Raw genomic sequence first — 19,052 nt, 5'->3', positions numbered from 1 at the left:
GTTCCCTGAAGACTGGCAAAATTTAAAGACTGACAAAAGCAAGTATTATGACAATATACAGCAACACACACCTACTCTGCTGGGGGAAGAAGAATAAACTGTTACAACACTTAGGAGGGCAACCTGATAATATCTTGTAAAGCTGAAGATATGAACATTCCACAACCCAGCAATTCCACTCCTAGTATTTACCTTCAAGAAACTCATACATATGCATGAGGAAATAGGTATTAGTATACATACTGCAGTATTTTTTGTAAATGTTAAAACTGGAAACACCTAATCTATATTAAAAAAAAAGAATATATAATGGCACAGTAATATATTGTAATACCACTAAATAATTAAAATACTTAAAACTATACGTATCAGGGCTTCCCTAGTGGCGCAGTGGTTAAGAATCTGCCTGCCAACGCAGGGCACACGGGTTCGAGCCCTGGTCCAGGAATATGCCACATGCAACAGAGCAACTAAGCCCGTGCGCCACAACTACTGATCCTGTGCTCTAGAGCCTGTGAGTCACAATTACTGAGCCCATGCGCTGCAACTACTGAAGCTCGTGCGCCTAGAGCCTGTGCTCTGCAACAAGAGAAGCCACTGCAATGAGAAGTCCATGCACCGCAACGAAGAGTAGCCCCCACTCACCGCAACTAGAGAAAGCCTGTGTGCAGCAACGAAGACCCAATGTAGGCAAAAATAACTAAATAAAATAAATAAATTAAAAAAAAAAGAATGACACCTGTTCTTTAAAACAAACAAACAAACAAACAAAAACTACATGTATCATCATGGATAAATCTCAAAAACAATGTTGATCAAAAAAGGCAAGTTTCTACCTAATAATTTTCTATAAAGTTAATAATACTATGTTTTGTTAATAAATATATAGAAATGTGGGAAAGAACAATATCGTACATGAAAATCACACTAAATTTAGGGTAGTAGTTACTTTTGGGCAAGAAGTGAGGCAAACAGAATCAGAGCAATATGTTTTCAATATTTAATTTTAAAATATACAGATCTGAAGTAAATATGGCAAAGCATTCAGATTTGACAAAGCTGGAAGATGGATGTGTGACTATTCATTACACTATCCTCTCTGGTTTTCTACCGAAGAAAAGATTACTCTGGTGGCAGTATGGAAAATGGGCTGGAAGAAGGCAAAAAGGAAACAAAAGTACAACCAGAAGACTTCTGAAATCTAGTGAAATGTAAGCAGTAACAAGAATAAAAAGGAAAGGCCCTGAGAAAAGAGTGGAACTGAGAGATATTTAGGAAATAAAATCAGCAAGAATAGGTGACAGATTAGACATAAGAAATAAGAACCAAGTGGAAATTTTGGGTTCAAAGTCATTCTTCCTCAAAATAGAAAAGTAGGTAGAAAGCATTTTAGAAGACAATGTTTCTTTCTAGAACCTGTTGAGCTTGAAAGGCCCATTCAATATCCCAGTCAAAGATCCAACAGGAGGCAATACAGCAAAGTGGTTAGCAGCAAAGGCTCTATCAGGTGTCCTGGGTTCAAATCCAGGTTCAACCACTTAATCACATTAATTAACTATTCCAAGCCTCAGTTTCCATATCTGTAAAAAGTGGTGGGGATGTTAATAAAGATAACTATTTCCATGGAGTTTTTGTGAGATGAAATTAGATGCCTGTCAAGTGCTGAGCAACGTCTTTGGCACAGACTAATTGCTCAATTAATGTCTACAGACACTATTTATGATTTCTCTTTCTCACTTATAGGACATACTTCTATACAATCACTTCAATGATTCCCACCTTGGTTCCTGGAGCATTTATTTCTATAAATTATATTATTTTGCATATGAAGGCTTTTATAGAATTTTTAAGATGCTTATTAATTGTATACCTTACTTAAAATTGTCAAACAGGGCTTCCCTGGTGGCGCAGTGGTTAAGAATCCGCCTGCCAATGCAGGGGACACGGGTTCGAGCCCTGGTCCGGGAAGATCCCACATGCCGCGGAGCAACTAAGCCCGTGCGCCACAACTACTGAGCCTGTGCTCTAGAGCCCATGAGCCACAACTACTGAAGCCCGCGTGCCTAGAGCCCGTGCCTAGAGGAGCCACCATAATGAGAAGGCCGCATAGCACAACAAAGAGTAGCCCCCACTCACCGCAACTAGAGAAGGCCCGTGTGCAGCAACAAAGACCCAATGCAGCCAAAAATAAATAAATAAAATAAATAAATTAAAAATAAATAAATTAATATATCTTTAAAAAAACCTGTCAAACAATTTCACTAAAGTCAGCATCATTTTCCAACTCAAGAACATACCCTTTGTTACCTGAAAGTATTATACATGATATCTAGACCCAATTGCTATGAAATTCTACTAAATATATACATTCAACCATTATCTAGTAGAAAGCATACAAGCAATATGCCAAGCATGTGGAGGTGATAATAAAGAAGACAGAACAGTCCTAACCCAAATTATAGTCTCTATATGTTTTGCTAAGAAATAATTACAATGCAGTATAATAATCCTAAAATAGGGGACAGAAAAAAGGAACTCTCCCAGAATTTAAGTTAAGAAGAGCATCCTATGCGGGTTCGAGCCCTGGTCTGGGAGGATCCCACGTGCCACGGAGCAACTAGGCCCGTGAGCCACAGCTACTGAGCCTGCGCGTCTGGAGCCTGTGCTCCGCAACAAGAGAGGCCACGATAGTGAGAGGCCTGCGCACTGCGATGAAGAGTGGCCCCCGCTTGCCACAACTGGAGAAAGCCCTCGCACAGAAACGAAGACCCAACACAGCCAAGAATGAATAAATAAATAAATAAATAATAATTTAAAAAAAAAAAAAAAAGAAGAGCATCCTAAAGGATGGGGTATCTGATGTGAAAGGAAAGTAGGAGAAAAGGAACTCTCCCAGAATTTAAGTTAAGAAGAGCATCCTAAAGGATGGGGTATCTGATGTGAAAGAAAAGTAGAAGTTAGCTAAGTAAGGTAGGGAAGTGGAAGCTGAATTTAAAAAAATAGTGTCCCAGGCAAAGGAAACATTTTTTTTTCAAAGGTCCAGAATTGAAAGAGAATGTAGACTGTTAAAGGAGCTGAAAAAAATTTAGTACACATAAAAGTATGCAATACAAGTATGGAGTAGTGAAGCATGAAACTGATGACATACATAGAAAAGAGACTGGGAAGAACTTTAAGTCATACTCTATATGATCCAATTAAATGACAGAATGCTTAGGAGAGCTTAGGAAAGTTCCTGGTACAAAATAAGTACACACTGAACATTATTCGCTTACTTTAACCTAATGCTCTCCCTTTTTTTGCCATAATCCGGAATGCTCTCACCAAAAAATATTTTCCATCTAGTCCTCCTTAGTTGGTTGACAGAAAAACAGTATGTAGAGAACTTATAAATGTCTTAGACAGTCTGTTCTTTCATTTGTAAAATGGGAACAATAATACCAAACTTGCAGGCTTGTTATAAGACCTAGAGAGAATGTGAAGAGTTCCTAGAAGAGTGCCAGGGCACACAATAAGGACCCCCAAAACAGTTCCTACTAAGGCAGATCAGCAGACAAGCCAAAAAAAAAAGAAAAGAAAAGTGGAAAGCTTTGGCTTCACTTCAAGGTTATGCAGTAGGAATGCCTCAGAAATAAAATCACGTTATTCTCTTTGAATATAGGATAAGATGCACCAAAAATGTTAGAGCAAAATTAAAATAAAAAGAATCAACACCAGTCTGATGATGTGTTTATTTTTTCCTAATATGTAAGCAATTTAAAAAAAGAAAAACTTATCTTTTATAATTCACTTTTTTCACAATTACCTTATATTAAAAGTTATATACATACAAGAATCTTCAGAAAAAAAACTCAAACCCACTGCCCTAAAACAATTGATTTCATTTTACATAATTATTTCCAAGTGCTTTAACCACAATAATTTTAAGGCTTTTCCACTCCATATTACACTGTTCTGATTTAGGACCCAGACCAAATGGGTATTAGATAAGCAATGTTTCAAGAGTATTCACTTTTGCAAAAGCAAAATAAACTCTCTGGGTACATTTAAAACAAGACAGTTTATCATAATTCAATGTGTATCCTGTATAAATTTTATACCATGTAATTTTTGTCTGATTCTAATTTGTCTTACTGTCAACCTAAAACAGTTATATCTAGCTACTCCTTTTTCTCCCTAGTGGTCTCATTCAATGTCCACTTAATTCTAAGAAAATTTTTTTGATATTAATCCTGAATGAAAAAAAATCCTAAATGGCAATAAAATATCACAATGTATTTCACAAAGAAAGCATCAAACTATATCACCTTCTTAAAAAGCAGAGAAAATTCTACCTGAAGTAAACTAAAGGATGATCTTAACAAAATCAAATACTTTTCATACTACTATACAACTACTATTAACAGAAAACCATAAATGAACTGAAGGTTAAGCTAAATTTCCCAGGGAAAAAAAAGCTCAGTTCGATATAAAAAGCTTATTCTAGAACTTAATCTCTTAACATTACTAATACAAACTATAAATCCAAAGGAGACAAGAATATCCTTAGGACTTCCAACAGAGAAGGTTTTGGAAAGAGTTATTATTCTAGGAAGAAAAGAAAAAAAAAAAAACCTCATAGATCTTACTCAGTGTCCAAGTACTACTAAATATCTGGTTAGGGTTCACATAAATGCCTTCAATAATACCTTAATGCCTTAAGATCAATTCACCTGAACTTGCTAATGCTAAACTTTCAATTACCATAGTAGAAGTGTTCCCTTCACTAAGTTAACTGCGGCCTCTCAAAGGCATGTCTTACTCTTCTTGTCCTCATCCTTTATCATGTAAAAATGCCAAGGAATGAGTGGAAAATACACTGGAAACCACATAAATAAGTATCAAAAAAACCCACAAAACCCTCAGAACTACTAAAAGAGTAAATCGTATGTTTTAAACCTTGACTAACCACATAAAAAACATTCACAAAAAACAAAAACAAAAACAAAAACATTCACTAACTCTGCCAATCAATCTTCAAAGACAACGGTAAATCTAGGCATAAAACAAGCAATCTCACATTGCTTTCAACACCAATTAATCAATTGACTTCAATTGATCAACTAAATTTCTTATGTAGAAATTGCCCAAATATATCATTCAGCTTAAAGCTGTTATATGTGAACACCTTTCTTCATCTTCAATAACATTAATTTTAATCTCTAGTAAAAACCTACCTTTGAGGTTCGTTGAAGTTGATCACCAACATATGTTTTACGAAACTGATCCAAGAACCACAGAATTGCAAGTTCTATTTTCTCATTAGAACACTGAGGCAATCCGGTATCCATTAAAGATATAAGCTGAAAAACTCTTTTCATGAAGGAAAAAAGAAGCTTCAGTAAAAATTCTTAGAGAAATACCATTAAAACATTTATCATCAATTTTACATAATATAAAAAGTGGAAAAATACAAATGCTTATTAAGAAAATATTTTAAAAAATCATCTGAAATCCTACCACGAAGAGATACTACAATTTGGTCTAACTCCTTCTAGCTCTTTTTCCTAACACATGCACTTCATATACATGCATACAAACCTACATGGACATGCATTTATTATTCTACTAAACATTTATATATAGATATATGACATATACATATATAATATATATAGATATAGTAAATATCTACAATTATAACTATTTTATAAACACAGGTATTAACTTATATATTTATGTATATAGAATATTTTAGTAAAAGAAGAATGATATTGAATGTGTAGTTTTGTATTTTACTTTTTCATTACAACATATTTTCATATGGGGTCATATGGTTCAAAATACAAAAAAAAGAGGTACACCCATCAAGCTGTATCACTTTCTTAATGAGTAATAAAAATTTTACCTGAAATAAATTACAAGATGATCTTAACAAAATCAAATATTTTTAATACAAGTATGCAACAATTATTATCAAAAAATCATAAATGAAATAAAGGTTAAATTAAATTTCCTAGAGAAAAAGCTTAATAGAATAAAAAGCTTAGTCTAGAATTTCCCCCCACCCCCAAATCCTTCTGTTATCTATCTATTTTCATTAAAATTTTCCAGTGAATGGTTGCCAACTGCCTGGTGCTAACAAAATTACCATATCATAATAAAATTTTTAAGAAACAGAAGTAGAAGTTCTGGAGGAAACAGCACCTATTCCTCTTTTTTCTCACTGTGCAAAGGCGGCTATGCCTAGCCCTAACCCACCCACACACACACGCTGTTAAGTTTGTGTCATTCCAGAGACTTTTAAATGTATGTATGACTATACATTCTCCTCCCAACTCTTCCATGTATGCACACAATAACATACACACACACGCTGTTAACAGTTTGTGTCATTCCAGAGACTTTTTAAATGTATGTATGACTATACATTCTCCTCCCAACTCTTTTACACATATGGAGCATACTACACTGTTATATTGTTAAACCTAGCTGTTTTCATTTAATAATATACCTTATAGATCTTTTCATGTCAGATATAAAGAGCTTCCTTATTCTCTTTTTACAGCTGCTGAACATCATTATATGAACATACCACATTATTTTCATACTTTCCCCCACTGATGGACACTAAGGTTGTTTATAATTTTTTGCTGTTACAAAAATGCTGCAATTAACAATCTTGTACACATCACTGCACACATGTTCAGTTATAATATACACCAATATAAATCAAATTACTAAAGAATATGAATTTACAATGTTGATAGCTATTACAAAATTGCCTTCCAATGAAATTGAAACAATTTATACTCCCATCATCAGTAAATGAGAGTGTCTATATACATAAAGATAATTCAGGGTGATATTAAACTTTACAGTTTACTGGAATCTGAAAAATGGTATCTCAGTGAAGTTTTAATTTGTATTTCTCTCATGAATGTAAAGTCAAAATTGTCCATATTTTTAAGTCATACATATGTCCTTTTGTGTGCCCTTTTTGCTCATATCCTTTTTTGATTTTTCTGTTGGGTTATTTTTTTCTTGCTAATTTCTACGAATTATTTATATATTACAAAACTGAGCCCTTTGCCTGTGATTGAGATGTAAATATTTTTCTCCACTTTTTCATTTGTCTCTTGACTTTGATTATGGTGTTTTTTTAATATCATGCATGTTTTTCTTCTTTTTCTTTTGCAGAAAACCTTACCAATTTTTCTCTTATGGATTTTATATAATAACAAGGTCTTACCCAAATTTGAGGTGTGTTTGTCCCATCTTTTTACATTCACCTGTATGATACACTGAAATTAATCTTGAACCTATCTGGTGAGATATGGATCAACATTTTTTCGCAGATGGCTACCCAGCTGCTTCAACACCATTTCTTTCCTGTATAGTCTGTCTTTTGCCCACTATTTTGAATTACCCCTTATCACATACATTAGGTCCATTTATGCATTCATATTACTTCCTGGACCTTTTATTTTATTCCATTGAACTGTCTCACTAAACATATCTTGCCCAATTATTTTTTTCATATTATTAAATAACTTTCCAAAACATTGTATAAAATTAAGGCTACACCAAATTTTAATAATCCCATTTTGAATACAAACTTACATTTCAGTGAAATATAATTACTGTCCTATTCCCTACCAGCAAAGAGTTCTAGGAACAAAATGTCTACGTTACAGCGAATGAACTTCTTTTAAAAACTTGGTATTTACTGCCAAAGTGTTATGAGATAATATTTTGGTAACCATTTTTATAGTTATTAATTCCTAAATTAAGCTACTTATTTAAAAGTACCTTCACTTACTAAATATCTTTAATGCTATTAAAATTCATGAAGGAAAGCTTATAAAGATCAAATTTAAGAATCAGTCAACCAGGTTTGTTTGTTTTTCCTAAAAAGATGTGTTCATTCTCTGATTTTGAAAGGAGGGACAAAGCTCACTTTTAAAGTCTGTGTATTTGTGAACGCACAGACTCCTGAAGTAATTTTTAGTTAAATAAATAGATACACACACCAAACTTCATCTCTGGATCCTCTTAAGTGACTTAAAGCATATCCTGCTTTTAAATTCTTTATGAGTAGGACCTACTTTTTCCTACTCTGGTTCTTTGTTGATTCTATGCAATTGCTTGTTTACTTTTATTTCCTTTTAATAACATACATTCCAAAAATCTGAGGAAGACATGAAACCAATAGCCAAGTTTGTTGGGGTGCCTTTACAACTCATATCAAGCTGGTGATTTGCATTTGCTTAAGAGGCAATGCAAATCACCAGCTTGATATGAATTGCAAAGGCACCCCAACAATCCCCAGCAGGAGAGTAGGAAAGAGTTCCCAGAAGGATACATGATCCATCTGTCAAATAAGCTTTGATAGTTGTAAAAGAAGTTCAGCTGCAAGTGACTGAAATCCAAAAACAATGGCTTAAACAATATAGATGTTTATTTTTCTCTCAAGCAAAAATTCAAGGCAATGCTCTAGGACTAGCTGGTGTTCCACGGTGTATCAGGGACTCAGGTTCCTTCCACCTTGTTGTCACACTTGCCTCCACTCACCCAATCACTTTATGGTCTAAGATGGCTTCTTCAGCTCCACCCATGTGCATATATGTTACACATACCACATTCACTCACATTCAATTGCCCAGAACATAATCACTTAACCATACCTAGCTGCAAGAGATTCTAGTAAATCTAGTCTTATTCAGGTGGCCAATGCCCAGCAAAACATTTCAGGTATGCTATTACTGCAAAAGAAGGAAAGAAGAGATACAGGACAACTAGTAGTCTCTGCCACAGTGCCCTTCAAAGATCTGTGGTCACCTCTAATAAGTGCATAAGACCAAAGCTTATATTGTATATACAATATTCACTTGTGTTTCAATTTATTGGCTTACATTTATTTTTACCTTTATCTTAAATTATCTTTGGAGCATGGAGGGAATAAAAAGATAAATATTAAATAATTTTGATCCAAGTATAAGTACACCATTTCAAGTATAAAGAAATGAATTTTTGGATAATCAATTATTTTATATTCCCCTTAATATCCAATTCCATACATATTTATTCAGTCAACAAATATTTGAAGGCCTATAATATGGCAGGTATATATTAGGAGTTCAGAATACAATACTGAGCGAAACATATATATTCCCAGTCCTCCAGAAATCTATAGCCTATGCAGGGAAAGGCAGTAAAACAAGCAATTAGAATAAGGAATGACAAGTGCTATAATAAACACTACAAAGAAATTAGCGAGAGTTCCTAATATTCTAGGATGGAACAGAGCAGAGAGTGTCAAGAGAAAGGGGAAAGCATGTGCAGCTTTCTAGACAGGGTGGGGGAGGGGGAAGCACGGCTCATTTAAGAGCTGAAAAAAAGTTCTATACGGCTATAAGACAGTGGCACGAGATGAGGCTACTGAAACAGGCAGGACCCAGATTACAAAGAGCCTGATAAATCACACTGATTTTAATCCCAATAGCAATGAAAGTCATTGCAGACTTTAAGCAAAGCACAGACATAATCACATCTTTATTTTAGAAAGCCAGAGAGGAAACAAGGTGCCCAAGTAAAACTGTAGCATGAATCCGGGCAAATGATGACAGGAGTTAAAACAGCAAGGGTAATAGAAATAACTGGACTAATTGGGATAAGCAGAAGGTAGAAGTGACAGAATTTGATGACTATATGGATGTTGGTGAGAGTAAAAAGAAAAAGTTAAGGAGAAGTCCCAGGATTCAAGCCTAGGCAATTGAGTTGACAGTGATGAGACACACAAAGAGAGTCAGGGTTGGGAGTAGATGGAAGAGACGAGTTTAAGTTTAGTCACTGAATTAGAGGTACATGTGGGACAAAACATGCAAGGAAAACAGTTCAGTAAGTGTTTGGAAGTCAAAAGATAAGAATTACTAAAATAACACAAATCACTGAGCCATGCTGAGGGCTCAGTTAAGGTTAAAAAAAAAAAAGATATCTTAGTTGGCAATGGTACCTATCTAAAGAAGTGTGCAATTTCTTTTATCACTCGACGAATTAAGAGAAAACTCTGAATTCCTTCAGAGTTTAGGTTTTGCCAGGCAGATGAGATAAAGATACAGCAGTGAACAAAGCAGATAAAGCTTATTCCTTCCCTATTCTAGTGGAATAAACAAATAAACATCAAGAGGTAATAAGTACTATGAAGAAAAATAAAGTAGGATAAGGATGTTATTTTGGATAGGGAGGTCAAAAGAGGTAGAGACATCTGGGTACAGACCTGATTGAAGTGACGGACTACTACATAAACATCTGGGAGAAAGCATTCCTAGCAGAAGAGAAGCGCGAAGGCCCTAAAGCGAAAACATATTGGTAATACTCAATAGCAAGGAGGTCAGTGTATGTAGCTGAGCTGAATGAAAAGGGATAGGAAATAAGGTCTGAGAAGTAGCACAGTACACTTTGGGCTATGGCAAGAATTTGGAATTTGTTTCACGTGTGACAGGAAGCCACTGGAAGTTTCTTGTGTAGAGAAGAGGAAGCAACACTACCGGATGGGAAAGAAGTTGAAGTCATCTATATCACAGCAGGGTTTGGGGCAGAGAGCAAAACACTGAGCTAGCTGCAAAAGTCTTCAATGAATAATGAGGAATGATTGGGAGATGAACAGGTGAGAGCAACATGAAGAAACAGAAACAGAGGGTGGCCTAACTGAGAGGAATGAGCCGAAAAGCAGCAGCCACCAGCAGATTAGAGAGGATACGGGATAAGACAAAATCCCTGGGAAATCTCTCAAGAGGTTTACATTCTGGTCACGATGAATGAAACCGAAATGACTATAAAATTATCTTTATTTAATCAGAATTGTGTGGCCCGAGCACAAATATACTTATTTGCTAAGTTAAAGCAGCATATTTAAAAATGTTAAAGTAACATGTTTTAAATATCATTATCACAACATTGGAAGTTTTTATGAATATCAACCTTTTTCTGATAAAATAACACATAGATTTTTGGCAGGAGCTTCTCAACTTCTAATTTGGTAGCATCCTCCCAGGAGTTAAAAAGGTTATCATATAACAACACCAGAAGGCACTAGTATGACAGTTCCAGTTACCTGGAATTTCTCCATGTGAAATTGATATTTTAAAATTTTACATAAAACATCATTCTTATTTAATTTAAAATCTCAGTATGTTAAAACACATATATTTATGTTTTTTCTAGGCAAATTATGTAAGTCCTGGTACATACCCCACCTTGAATCTACTCGGCCCTGTTTAACCCCCCACCAACCCCACCACCTCTCCTCCTGTCCCTGGGCTCAACCACTTGCCTTGTAGTCCCAGTAAAGACTCGCACAGCTCCTGCAGTTATAAATCCTCACTCAGGGGGAGGAAAGGCCTACCATAGCTCCAGCCAGCCCCTACCTCCAACCAACAGGACCAATAGTAGCTCTGGCTTCCCCAGCAGCTCCTCAAAGAGGCCAGGGGACACAACTAAGAAGTATGGAAAAGTTATACACTCCGGGAGTAGATTTCAACCACTAAAAAAATGGGACGCAGAAATAAGTGAACAGATAAACCACTTGCCCTCAGTCCCCGTTCCCCCCCACCACCAAGATGGACTGCTTTGAAGCACAGCTGTTCCATGTGGTTTCTGGGGAAAACTGTAAAAGTGAGCAACCAGGTGTGTAATACACCACCTTCTATAGTTGATTCTCATTATTTATGGTAGTTATGTGCTGCAAAATGGCCATAAAAACTGAATTAGCAAATACTGAACCACTGCTCCTAGAGGTAATACAGGAATAGGTTCCCAAGGAACTCTGGTCACAATATTTTCATCAACTAATCAACACATAACCTGTTTTATCTTTTACTCACTTTTCCTTCATTCTTTCTTCCCTGAAAATGTATCCTTTTTCCCACCCCACAAAAAAATCTTAGCCCATAAACTTCAACTAAGACTTTGTTTCCTAGGGAAAACAGGCTAAACACAAAACAAATCTTACTTAGAGCTAAATATGTTTGCCGCTTAAAGAAAAAATTAAAATTTTCTACTTGGCAAATACACACCACTTTTGTTTATTTCCTGTTATATATATTTTTCAGGAAAATAGTGCCAGTGGGTAATTCTCTACTTGATGATGAAAACATTAAAAAAAAAATCAGACTAACTATAGCAAAAATTATTCTTAATTCCCACTTTACTAAATATGTAATGTTATATTAAAAGATGGTACAGAAGCAAATTGTTCACTTGGTTTAAAATTAATCAAAGCATTTTGAGAATGCCCCAGTCATATTTTAAAGTGGTTTGATATTGGAAATAATAAATCTTAGGAAAAACTAAAAATATTTATGTTCCATTCAGATTCAAATTTCATTGAAATGAGGTAGTTTAAAGGTTGAAAAGGGTATGAAATGAGAGAGAAATTTCTATTCAAAATGGCAACAAATTTATTAAACAGTTAGGAATATATTTAAGAATAATAATGAGGGAGAATATCACACTAAAGACTTCAGTAGGGTGACAGTGGTGTACAAATAGACTTCCAAGATCAGTGGAGAAGAATGAAAGGCCTAGAAAAAGACATGAGAATTTTGTGTAAGATACATGCAGCATTTCAAATCAGTAGAGGGTGGGGTTTGACATTAACTGGTTAACACGTGGAAACTGTCGAAAAAGTACATAACAAAATAAATGTTGGACATATTAAAAATTAAATATAAGAAGCTGAAACCATAAAAGATCCAGGAGAAAATATAGCAGAATATTTTTATTATCCAGGTGTGGAACAACCTCCCTAAACATGAGCATTGAAAAAAATATGAAAGAAAAAATTCATAGATCTTAATATATAAATATTTAAAGCCAGTAAAAAAGCAATTTCTAAAACAAATTAAAACATATGGAGAAAACGTATTCAAAATGAATAGCAAAATATTACAATCTTTGATATATACTGAGTTCTTACGGATTAGGAAAGATAATCATAAAAGAAAACCGGGTGAATGATACAATCTATATATAATAAAAAATCACAAAGAGAAAACAGAAAGGGCAAGAAAAGGAATGGAAAAGAATGTTTGACACCACTTGTAAACAAAGAAATACAAATTAAAATGAGACATTAGTTACCTATGAACTGGCAAAGATAAGAATCCTACCACCTAGTGTTCAATTGCAAAAAACAACAACAACAGGGGCTTCCCTGGTGGCGCAGTGGTTGAGAATCTGCCTGCTAATGCAGGGGACACGGGTTCGAGCCCTGGTCTGGGACGATCCCACATGCCACGGAGCAACTAGGCCCGTGAGCCACAACTACTGAGCCTGCGCGTCTGGAGCCTGTGCTCCGCAACAAGAGAAGCCACGATAGTGAGAGGCCCACGCACCGCGATGAAGAGTGGTCCCCGCTTGCCGCAACTAGAGAAAGCCCTCGCACAGAAACGAAGACCCAACATAGCAATCAATCAATCAATCAATCAAAAAGAAAAAAAAAACAACAATAGCTTCTCATGGCCTTTGGGTTCAGAGGATAAACTGGTACAACTTTTCCAGAAGGCCATTTGGTAATGTGTATTGAAAGTCTTTAAAGTGCTATATACTATTCAACCAGCTATTCAGCTTTTAGGACTTAACTCTAATAAAATTATTTTGATCTACATAAAGGTACAGCTAAAAGAATATTCACCTTTATAATAAGGAAAAATTGAGAAACAACCTAAAATTCCCAAAGCAAGGATCTATTTAAATTATGGTATAGCTTAGAATATTTCATGTCTAGATAAAATGTTTATATAATTATTATGTTTGAGTTTTTAAAAAAGAATTATTTGGGGTTTTTTTCTGGTAATATAGTGCTTACTATTTGCCAGGCATTGTCCCAAGCACTTTAAAATTATTTTAAAATTATTAACTCATTTAATCCTTATAACAGCCCAAAATGAATTAGATATAGTACTAGTATCCCCATTTTAGTTTACAAAACAATATTACAGTATAACTTTTGTTGAAAAAAAGTTGAAAAATACACATGTAATGTACATATACTCTCAAACATTAATTAAAAAGACTCAAAGATCTTTACCAAATGAAAGTAGTTATTTCCAAATTAATATATAACTTTCTTTTCATTTGAATCTTTAGTGTTCAACAAAAACATGTATTACTTTGTTATAAAGATGTTATTAAAAATGAATTAAAATATATGGAAAACCAGCTCACTCATATTATTCATATGAATATATTTGACTATACTACTTATTAGAGATATAACTTTTACAAATCACTTAAGCCTTGGTTTTCTCATCAGTAAAAAGGAAAATAATACCTTCTCCAAAAGGCCAAGTACAAAATGCTTTAGCTCATAATAGCAGCTCAGTAACTAAATTTCTAAGTACTTCATAAATTTCTGTAAATTATATGGCTACTACTTACCGACAGGATAATTCTCCATCCATAGCATCATGTTCATCTGTACTGGTATATGTTAATCTTCCTCCAACAACTGTCCCAACCAAGTATACCAGCCAGGCAAGACGTCCTAATATATAACAAGGAAAAAATCGTTTAGAAAGTATTGATAGAAACAAAGCTTATTTTTCACAATATTCTAAAATTAGCAAAAGTTCTTCCAAACAAGTGATAAACTACTGTGAACTCAGTTCTTGACAGAGTGAAGAGTTGGATTTTAAGTTCACCAAGGTAGTATAATAGTGAAAATGACACATTTTAGAGTCAGATACAACTATGAATCCCAGCTCTACCAATCTGCTATGTGATCTTGCATAAGTTACTTACCTCTTTAGGGCTTAGGATTTTCATTTGCAAAATGGAGAAAATAATATCTACCATGAAGGTTTGATTAACATAAATTTGATAACAAAACACCAAATGTTATGTCAACATCAAGGGCTGTTATTAAGTACCAGTATGATCCAATGACCAGTACCTTCTCTGAATAGTCAATATCATGGTAGTACCAGTCTGATCATTTTTTAAATTGCCCAGGCTTGGAAGATAATGGATGGTATACATTTACTCCCTTTACATGTTTATGCATAATTTTTTAAAAATCCAAAATTTTCACTATGCAAATTACATTGTTTGACAACCAGATTAATCTCACAGGCAGTAGTAGCAAAGGACTAAATAACTTTATAACAGTGGCACAAATGGCAACGCCTTATAGTTTTCAGAAATCTTACTTTGGGGGCAGCCAAATTTGACTAATTTAGAAATGGAGGTATTTACTGAATAATTTTTGTTTAGGTACATTACTTTACTTCTCTAGATTCATTGATCTATGTATCAAATTCTCCAGGATTTTTGAGACATTTATGAATAATTAACAACAAACCAATTATTTTTCTAAAAAGAAACTTTGTGCTAATCTTGGGGACTGACTTTTCAAAGATGAGCCGGCTATTTTATAATACTAAAATCAACTGTTTCTCTATTGGGAAACTTTTTCAAGTGAACTGAAGTGTTTTTTACAAGGTATTGAAAAGAGACTGCCCATGCTTGTTAGAAGACCTAGGAAGGATAAATAAATGTGGGAAGAAAAACACATTCTTCCTATATTCCTGTGGATTCTACCAGTCACTACAACTAATCAACAATTCCTTCAAACTTCTGGAGAGACATAAGTCTCTTGAGGTGACAAACTTCCTGTAAGGCAGAAATATAACCTGGTAAGTATCCACATCCCTTAACCTATCACAAAGCCATAAATAAATCAGAACTGACTTAAGTATGTAGCCTTATACATTACCAATGTAAAACAGAACACTAATTTGATCAAGTAATTCATAAAACAGACTCAAGCTTCAAGACATGTATAATTAGTGAAAAAAGTAACACAAAAAAAGGCCCATGTAGGAAACTGAAGATAGCAATATTAAGTTACCATATGCAGTTGAAATGTATTTTATGACCAATATAAATGCCTATTAATAACATAATGCTCTCCCCTGATGACCCCGCTTCCTTCTGTGGACCCTCTCAAGTGGTAGCTGATTTCTCTTCCACACCTCTTGTAACTTGGGCCTTGAACCCAGATGTTCACTTGATGTTCCTCATTTTTACCTCCAGAACAGTCTCCTCTCTCTCCATTGTAAAAGCACTCAGCTTTACATCCTATGTCATCATACTACCAAATTCTCTTTCTTATTGCAATTATCTACTCTCCTTCAGGTTGTTACTCCTTATTTTTTTGACCATGTTGGCTGCTGGTTCACTGCCCCTCTTTCCAACAGTATTTTTTTTTTATCATAACCAGTAATGATTTCAATATCTACAAAAATGAATCTTCCAACTCCAACAATCCTTTGTTCTACTGGGAACCTCCAGTCACTTGAACCTATCACCTAAACAACTTTACTGAAATATAATTCACATACCATATGATTTACTCACTTAAAGTATACAATTCAATGTTTTCTAATAAATTCACAGGGTTGTACAACCACCACCACATTCTAGTTTTAGAACATATTCATCCCTCTCAAAAGAAATCCTACTCTGTACCCACTCTCTCCAGCCCTAAGCAACCACTAATCTACTTTATGTCTCCTTAGATTTTTCCCATTCTATTTCATATGAATAGAATCATAAAATATGTGATCTTTGTGACTGTCTTCTTTCACTTAGTGTAATGTGTAAAGATCATCCATGTTATAGCCTGTATTGGTACTTCATTCGTTTTTATGGCCAAATAACATTCCATTGTTTGGGTGTATCACATTTTGTTTATCTACTCCAAAGTTGATGGGCATTTGGGCTGTTTCCACCTTTTGGCTTTGTAAATAGTGCTTCTATGAACATTTGTGTACAGTTTTTAATGCAGATATGTTTTCATTTCTCTCAGATATACCTAGAATTGGAATTGGTGGGTCATATGATACCTATATTTTAACATTTTGAGGAACTGCCAAACTGCTTTCCAAAAGCAGCTGTACCATTTTATCAATACATTCCAACCAGCTATGTATGAAAGCCCAACTTCTCCAAATCCTTGCCAACACTTGTTATTATCTTTTTAATGTATCTGTCCTAGTGGGTATGAAGTGGTATGTTGTAATTCTGACATGTCTTTCCCTAATGACCAACAATGTTGAGCATTTTCCATGTGCTTATTGGCCATTTGTATGTCTTCTTTGGAGAAATGTCTATTTAAATCCTTGGCTCAGTTTAAAATTGGGTTATTTATCTTTTTTATTATTGAGTTGTAAGAGTTCTTTATATATTCTAGATACAAGTCTCTTGTCAGACATATGATTAGCAAATATTTTCTCCCATTCTGTGGGTTGTTTTCATTTTCTTCATGGTGTCCTCTGATGCACAGAAATGTTTAATTCTCATGTGGTACATATTGCTAATTTTTCCTTTGTTATTTCAGCTTTTGCTGTCAAATCTAAGAAACCATTGCCCAAATCAAAGTCATGAAGATTTAGTCCTATGTTTTCTTCTAAGAGTTTCATAGCTTTAACTCTTACATTTAGGTCTATGATTCATTTTGATTTAATTTTTGTGTAAATATAGGGTTCCAACTTCATTCTTTTGCATGTGGACATCCAGCTGTCCCAGCATCATTTGTTGAAAAGACAATCCTTCTGTCATTGAACTGTCTTCCTACCACAGTCAAAAATCAACTGATTACAGATTGGAGGGTTTATACCTTAACTCTCAACTACATCTCACTGATCTAGTATCTACCTTTACACCAATACCACACTGTCTTGATTACTATTGCTCTGTCGTATATTTTGAAATCAGGAAGTGTGAGTCTTTCACCTTTGTTTTTTTTTTCAAGATTATTTTGGATATCCTGGGTCTTCTGGATTTCCACATTAATTTAAGGATCAGCTTGTCAATTCCTGAGAAGAAGCCAGTTGGGATTTTGACAGAGATTACACTGAATCCATTAAGTCAATTTGAGGAATACTGTCTTCTTAACAATATAAGTCTTCTGAACCATGACCATGATGTCTTCCAATTTATTTAGATCTTTGATTTAATAATGTTTTACAGTGTCAGTGTACAAGACCTAACACTTCTTTTGTAAAGTTTTTACCTAAGTAGTTTATTCTTTTTAATGCTATTGTAAGTGGACTTGCTATCTTCACTTCATTTTTGATTGTTCATTGATAATATATAAACCCACTGTTGATTTCTGTCTATTGATCTTGTATCCTGCAACTTTGTTACTCTTTTATCAGTTCTAATAGTTTTTTGGGATCTGTCATTTTTTTCACTTTCTTACACCCTTCATGTCTTCTCTACCCTGCTTACCTACCTCCAGTTCTACTGTCAATCATTATAATCTCTGTCTTGCATACAATGTCAATTTCTCTCTTCCTCCGACATACTCATCTTACGAAACCGTAATTGTTTAAATCCAAATCCCCACCTACTCTTTGCCTATCCTCACACAGCTTAATGTACCTGCAAAAAGATACAACCATGTTGACTAGTCTCACTTTGAATGCACCTTCTCAGTCAGGTCTTACACAGCTATCCTATCAATTTTCAATACCTAGAGTATGGTAGCGTGTCTTCAAGACACCCATCAATTCCTTCCCTCCATGTATGAAATTGCCATCAGGAAGTAGAGTTTATTTTTCCAATCCTTCGTAAGTCTGGGCTGGACTGTGACTGCTTTGACTAAAAGAATATGGTAGAAGTGACACTTATTCCAGTACTGGGCTTAGCCTTTAAGAGAACTGGCAGCTTCCTCCAGTCTCTCAGGGAATGTTCACTTAGGGGAAGCCATTCACCATGTAAGAAGACCACATACCCTGAGACCTAAAGGCTAGCCATGTAGAGAGACTACATGGAGAGAGAAATGCCCAACTATAGCCCATTCATCAAACATTCCAGCAAAGAGAACAGACTTGTGAGTAAAGAATCATTCAGGTGATGCCAGCTGCAGCTGTCACCTGATTACAGCACCTGAAAGGCCCCAAAGGAGAACCATCCAGTTGAAACTTATCAATCCCAGAGAACACTGAGAGATAAGAATAAAATTGTTATTTGATAAACCACTAAGTTTTGGGCAAAAGATAACC

General features: G+C 34.8%; 1 protein-coding gene across 3 annotated transcripts in view; it reads right to left on the bottom strand.

The window, feature by feature from the left end:
* RANBP17 (RAN binding protein 17) overlaps positions 1 to 19,052 on the bottom strand; it is a 307,007-nt gene that overhangs the window by 225,013 nt on the left and 62,942 nt on the right. For all 3 annotated transcript variants that reach the window (XM_036846016.1, XM_036846017.1, XM_036846018.1), the window contains 2 exons: positions 14,422 to 14,527; positions 5,217 to 5,352 (listed from right to left, as the gene is read on the bottom strand). In XM_036846016.1, coding sequence (XP_036701911.1) covers positions 5,217 to 5,352; positions 14,422 to 14,527 — 242 coding nt within the window. The remainder of the gene's footprint in view (positions 1 to 5,216; positions 5,353 to 14,421; positions 14,528 to 19,052) is intronic.

Source organism: Balaenoptera musculus, chromosome 3 (genome assembly GCF_009873245.2).
Source record: "Balaenoptera musculus isolate JJ_BM4_2016_0621 chromosome 3, mBalMus1.pri.v3, whole genome shotgun sequence".
In the NCBI taxonomy this organism is placed as follows: Eukaryota; Metazoa; Chordata; class Mammalia; order Artiodactyla; family Balaenopteridae; genus Balaenoptera; species Balaenoptera musculus.
Note: the sequence above shows the minus strand (reverse complement) of the source record. Positions and strands in the feature narration are given on the sequence as shown.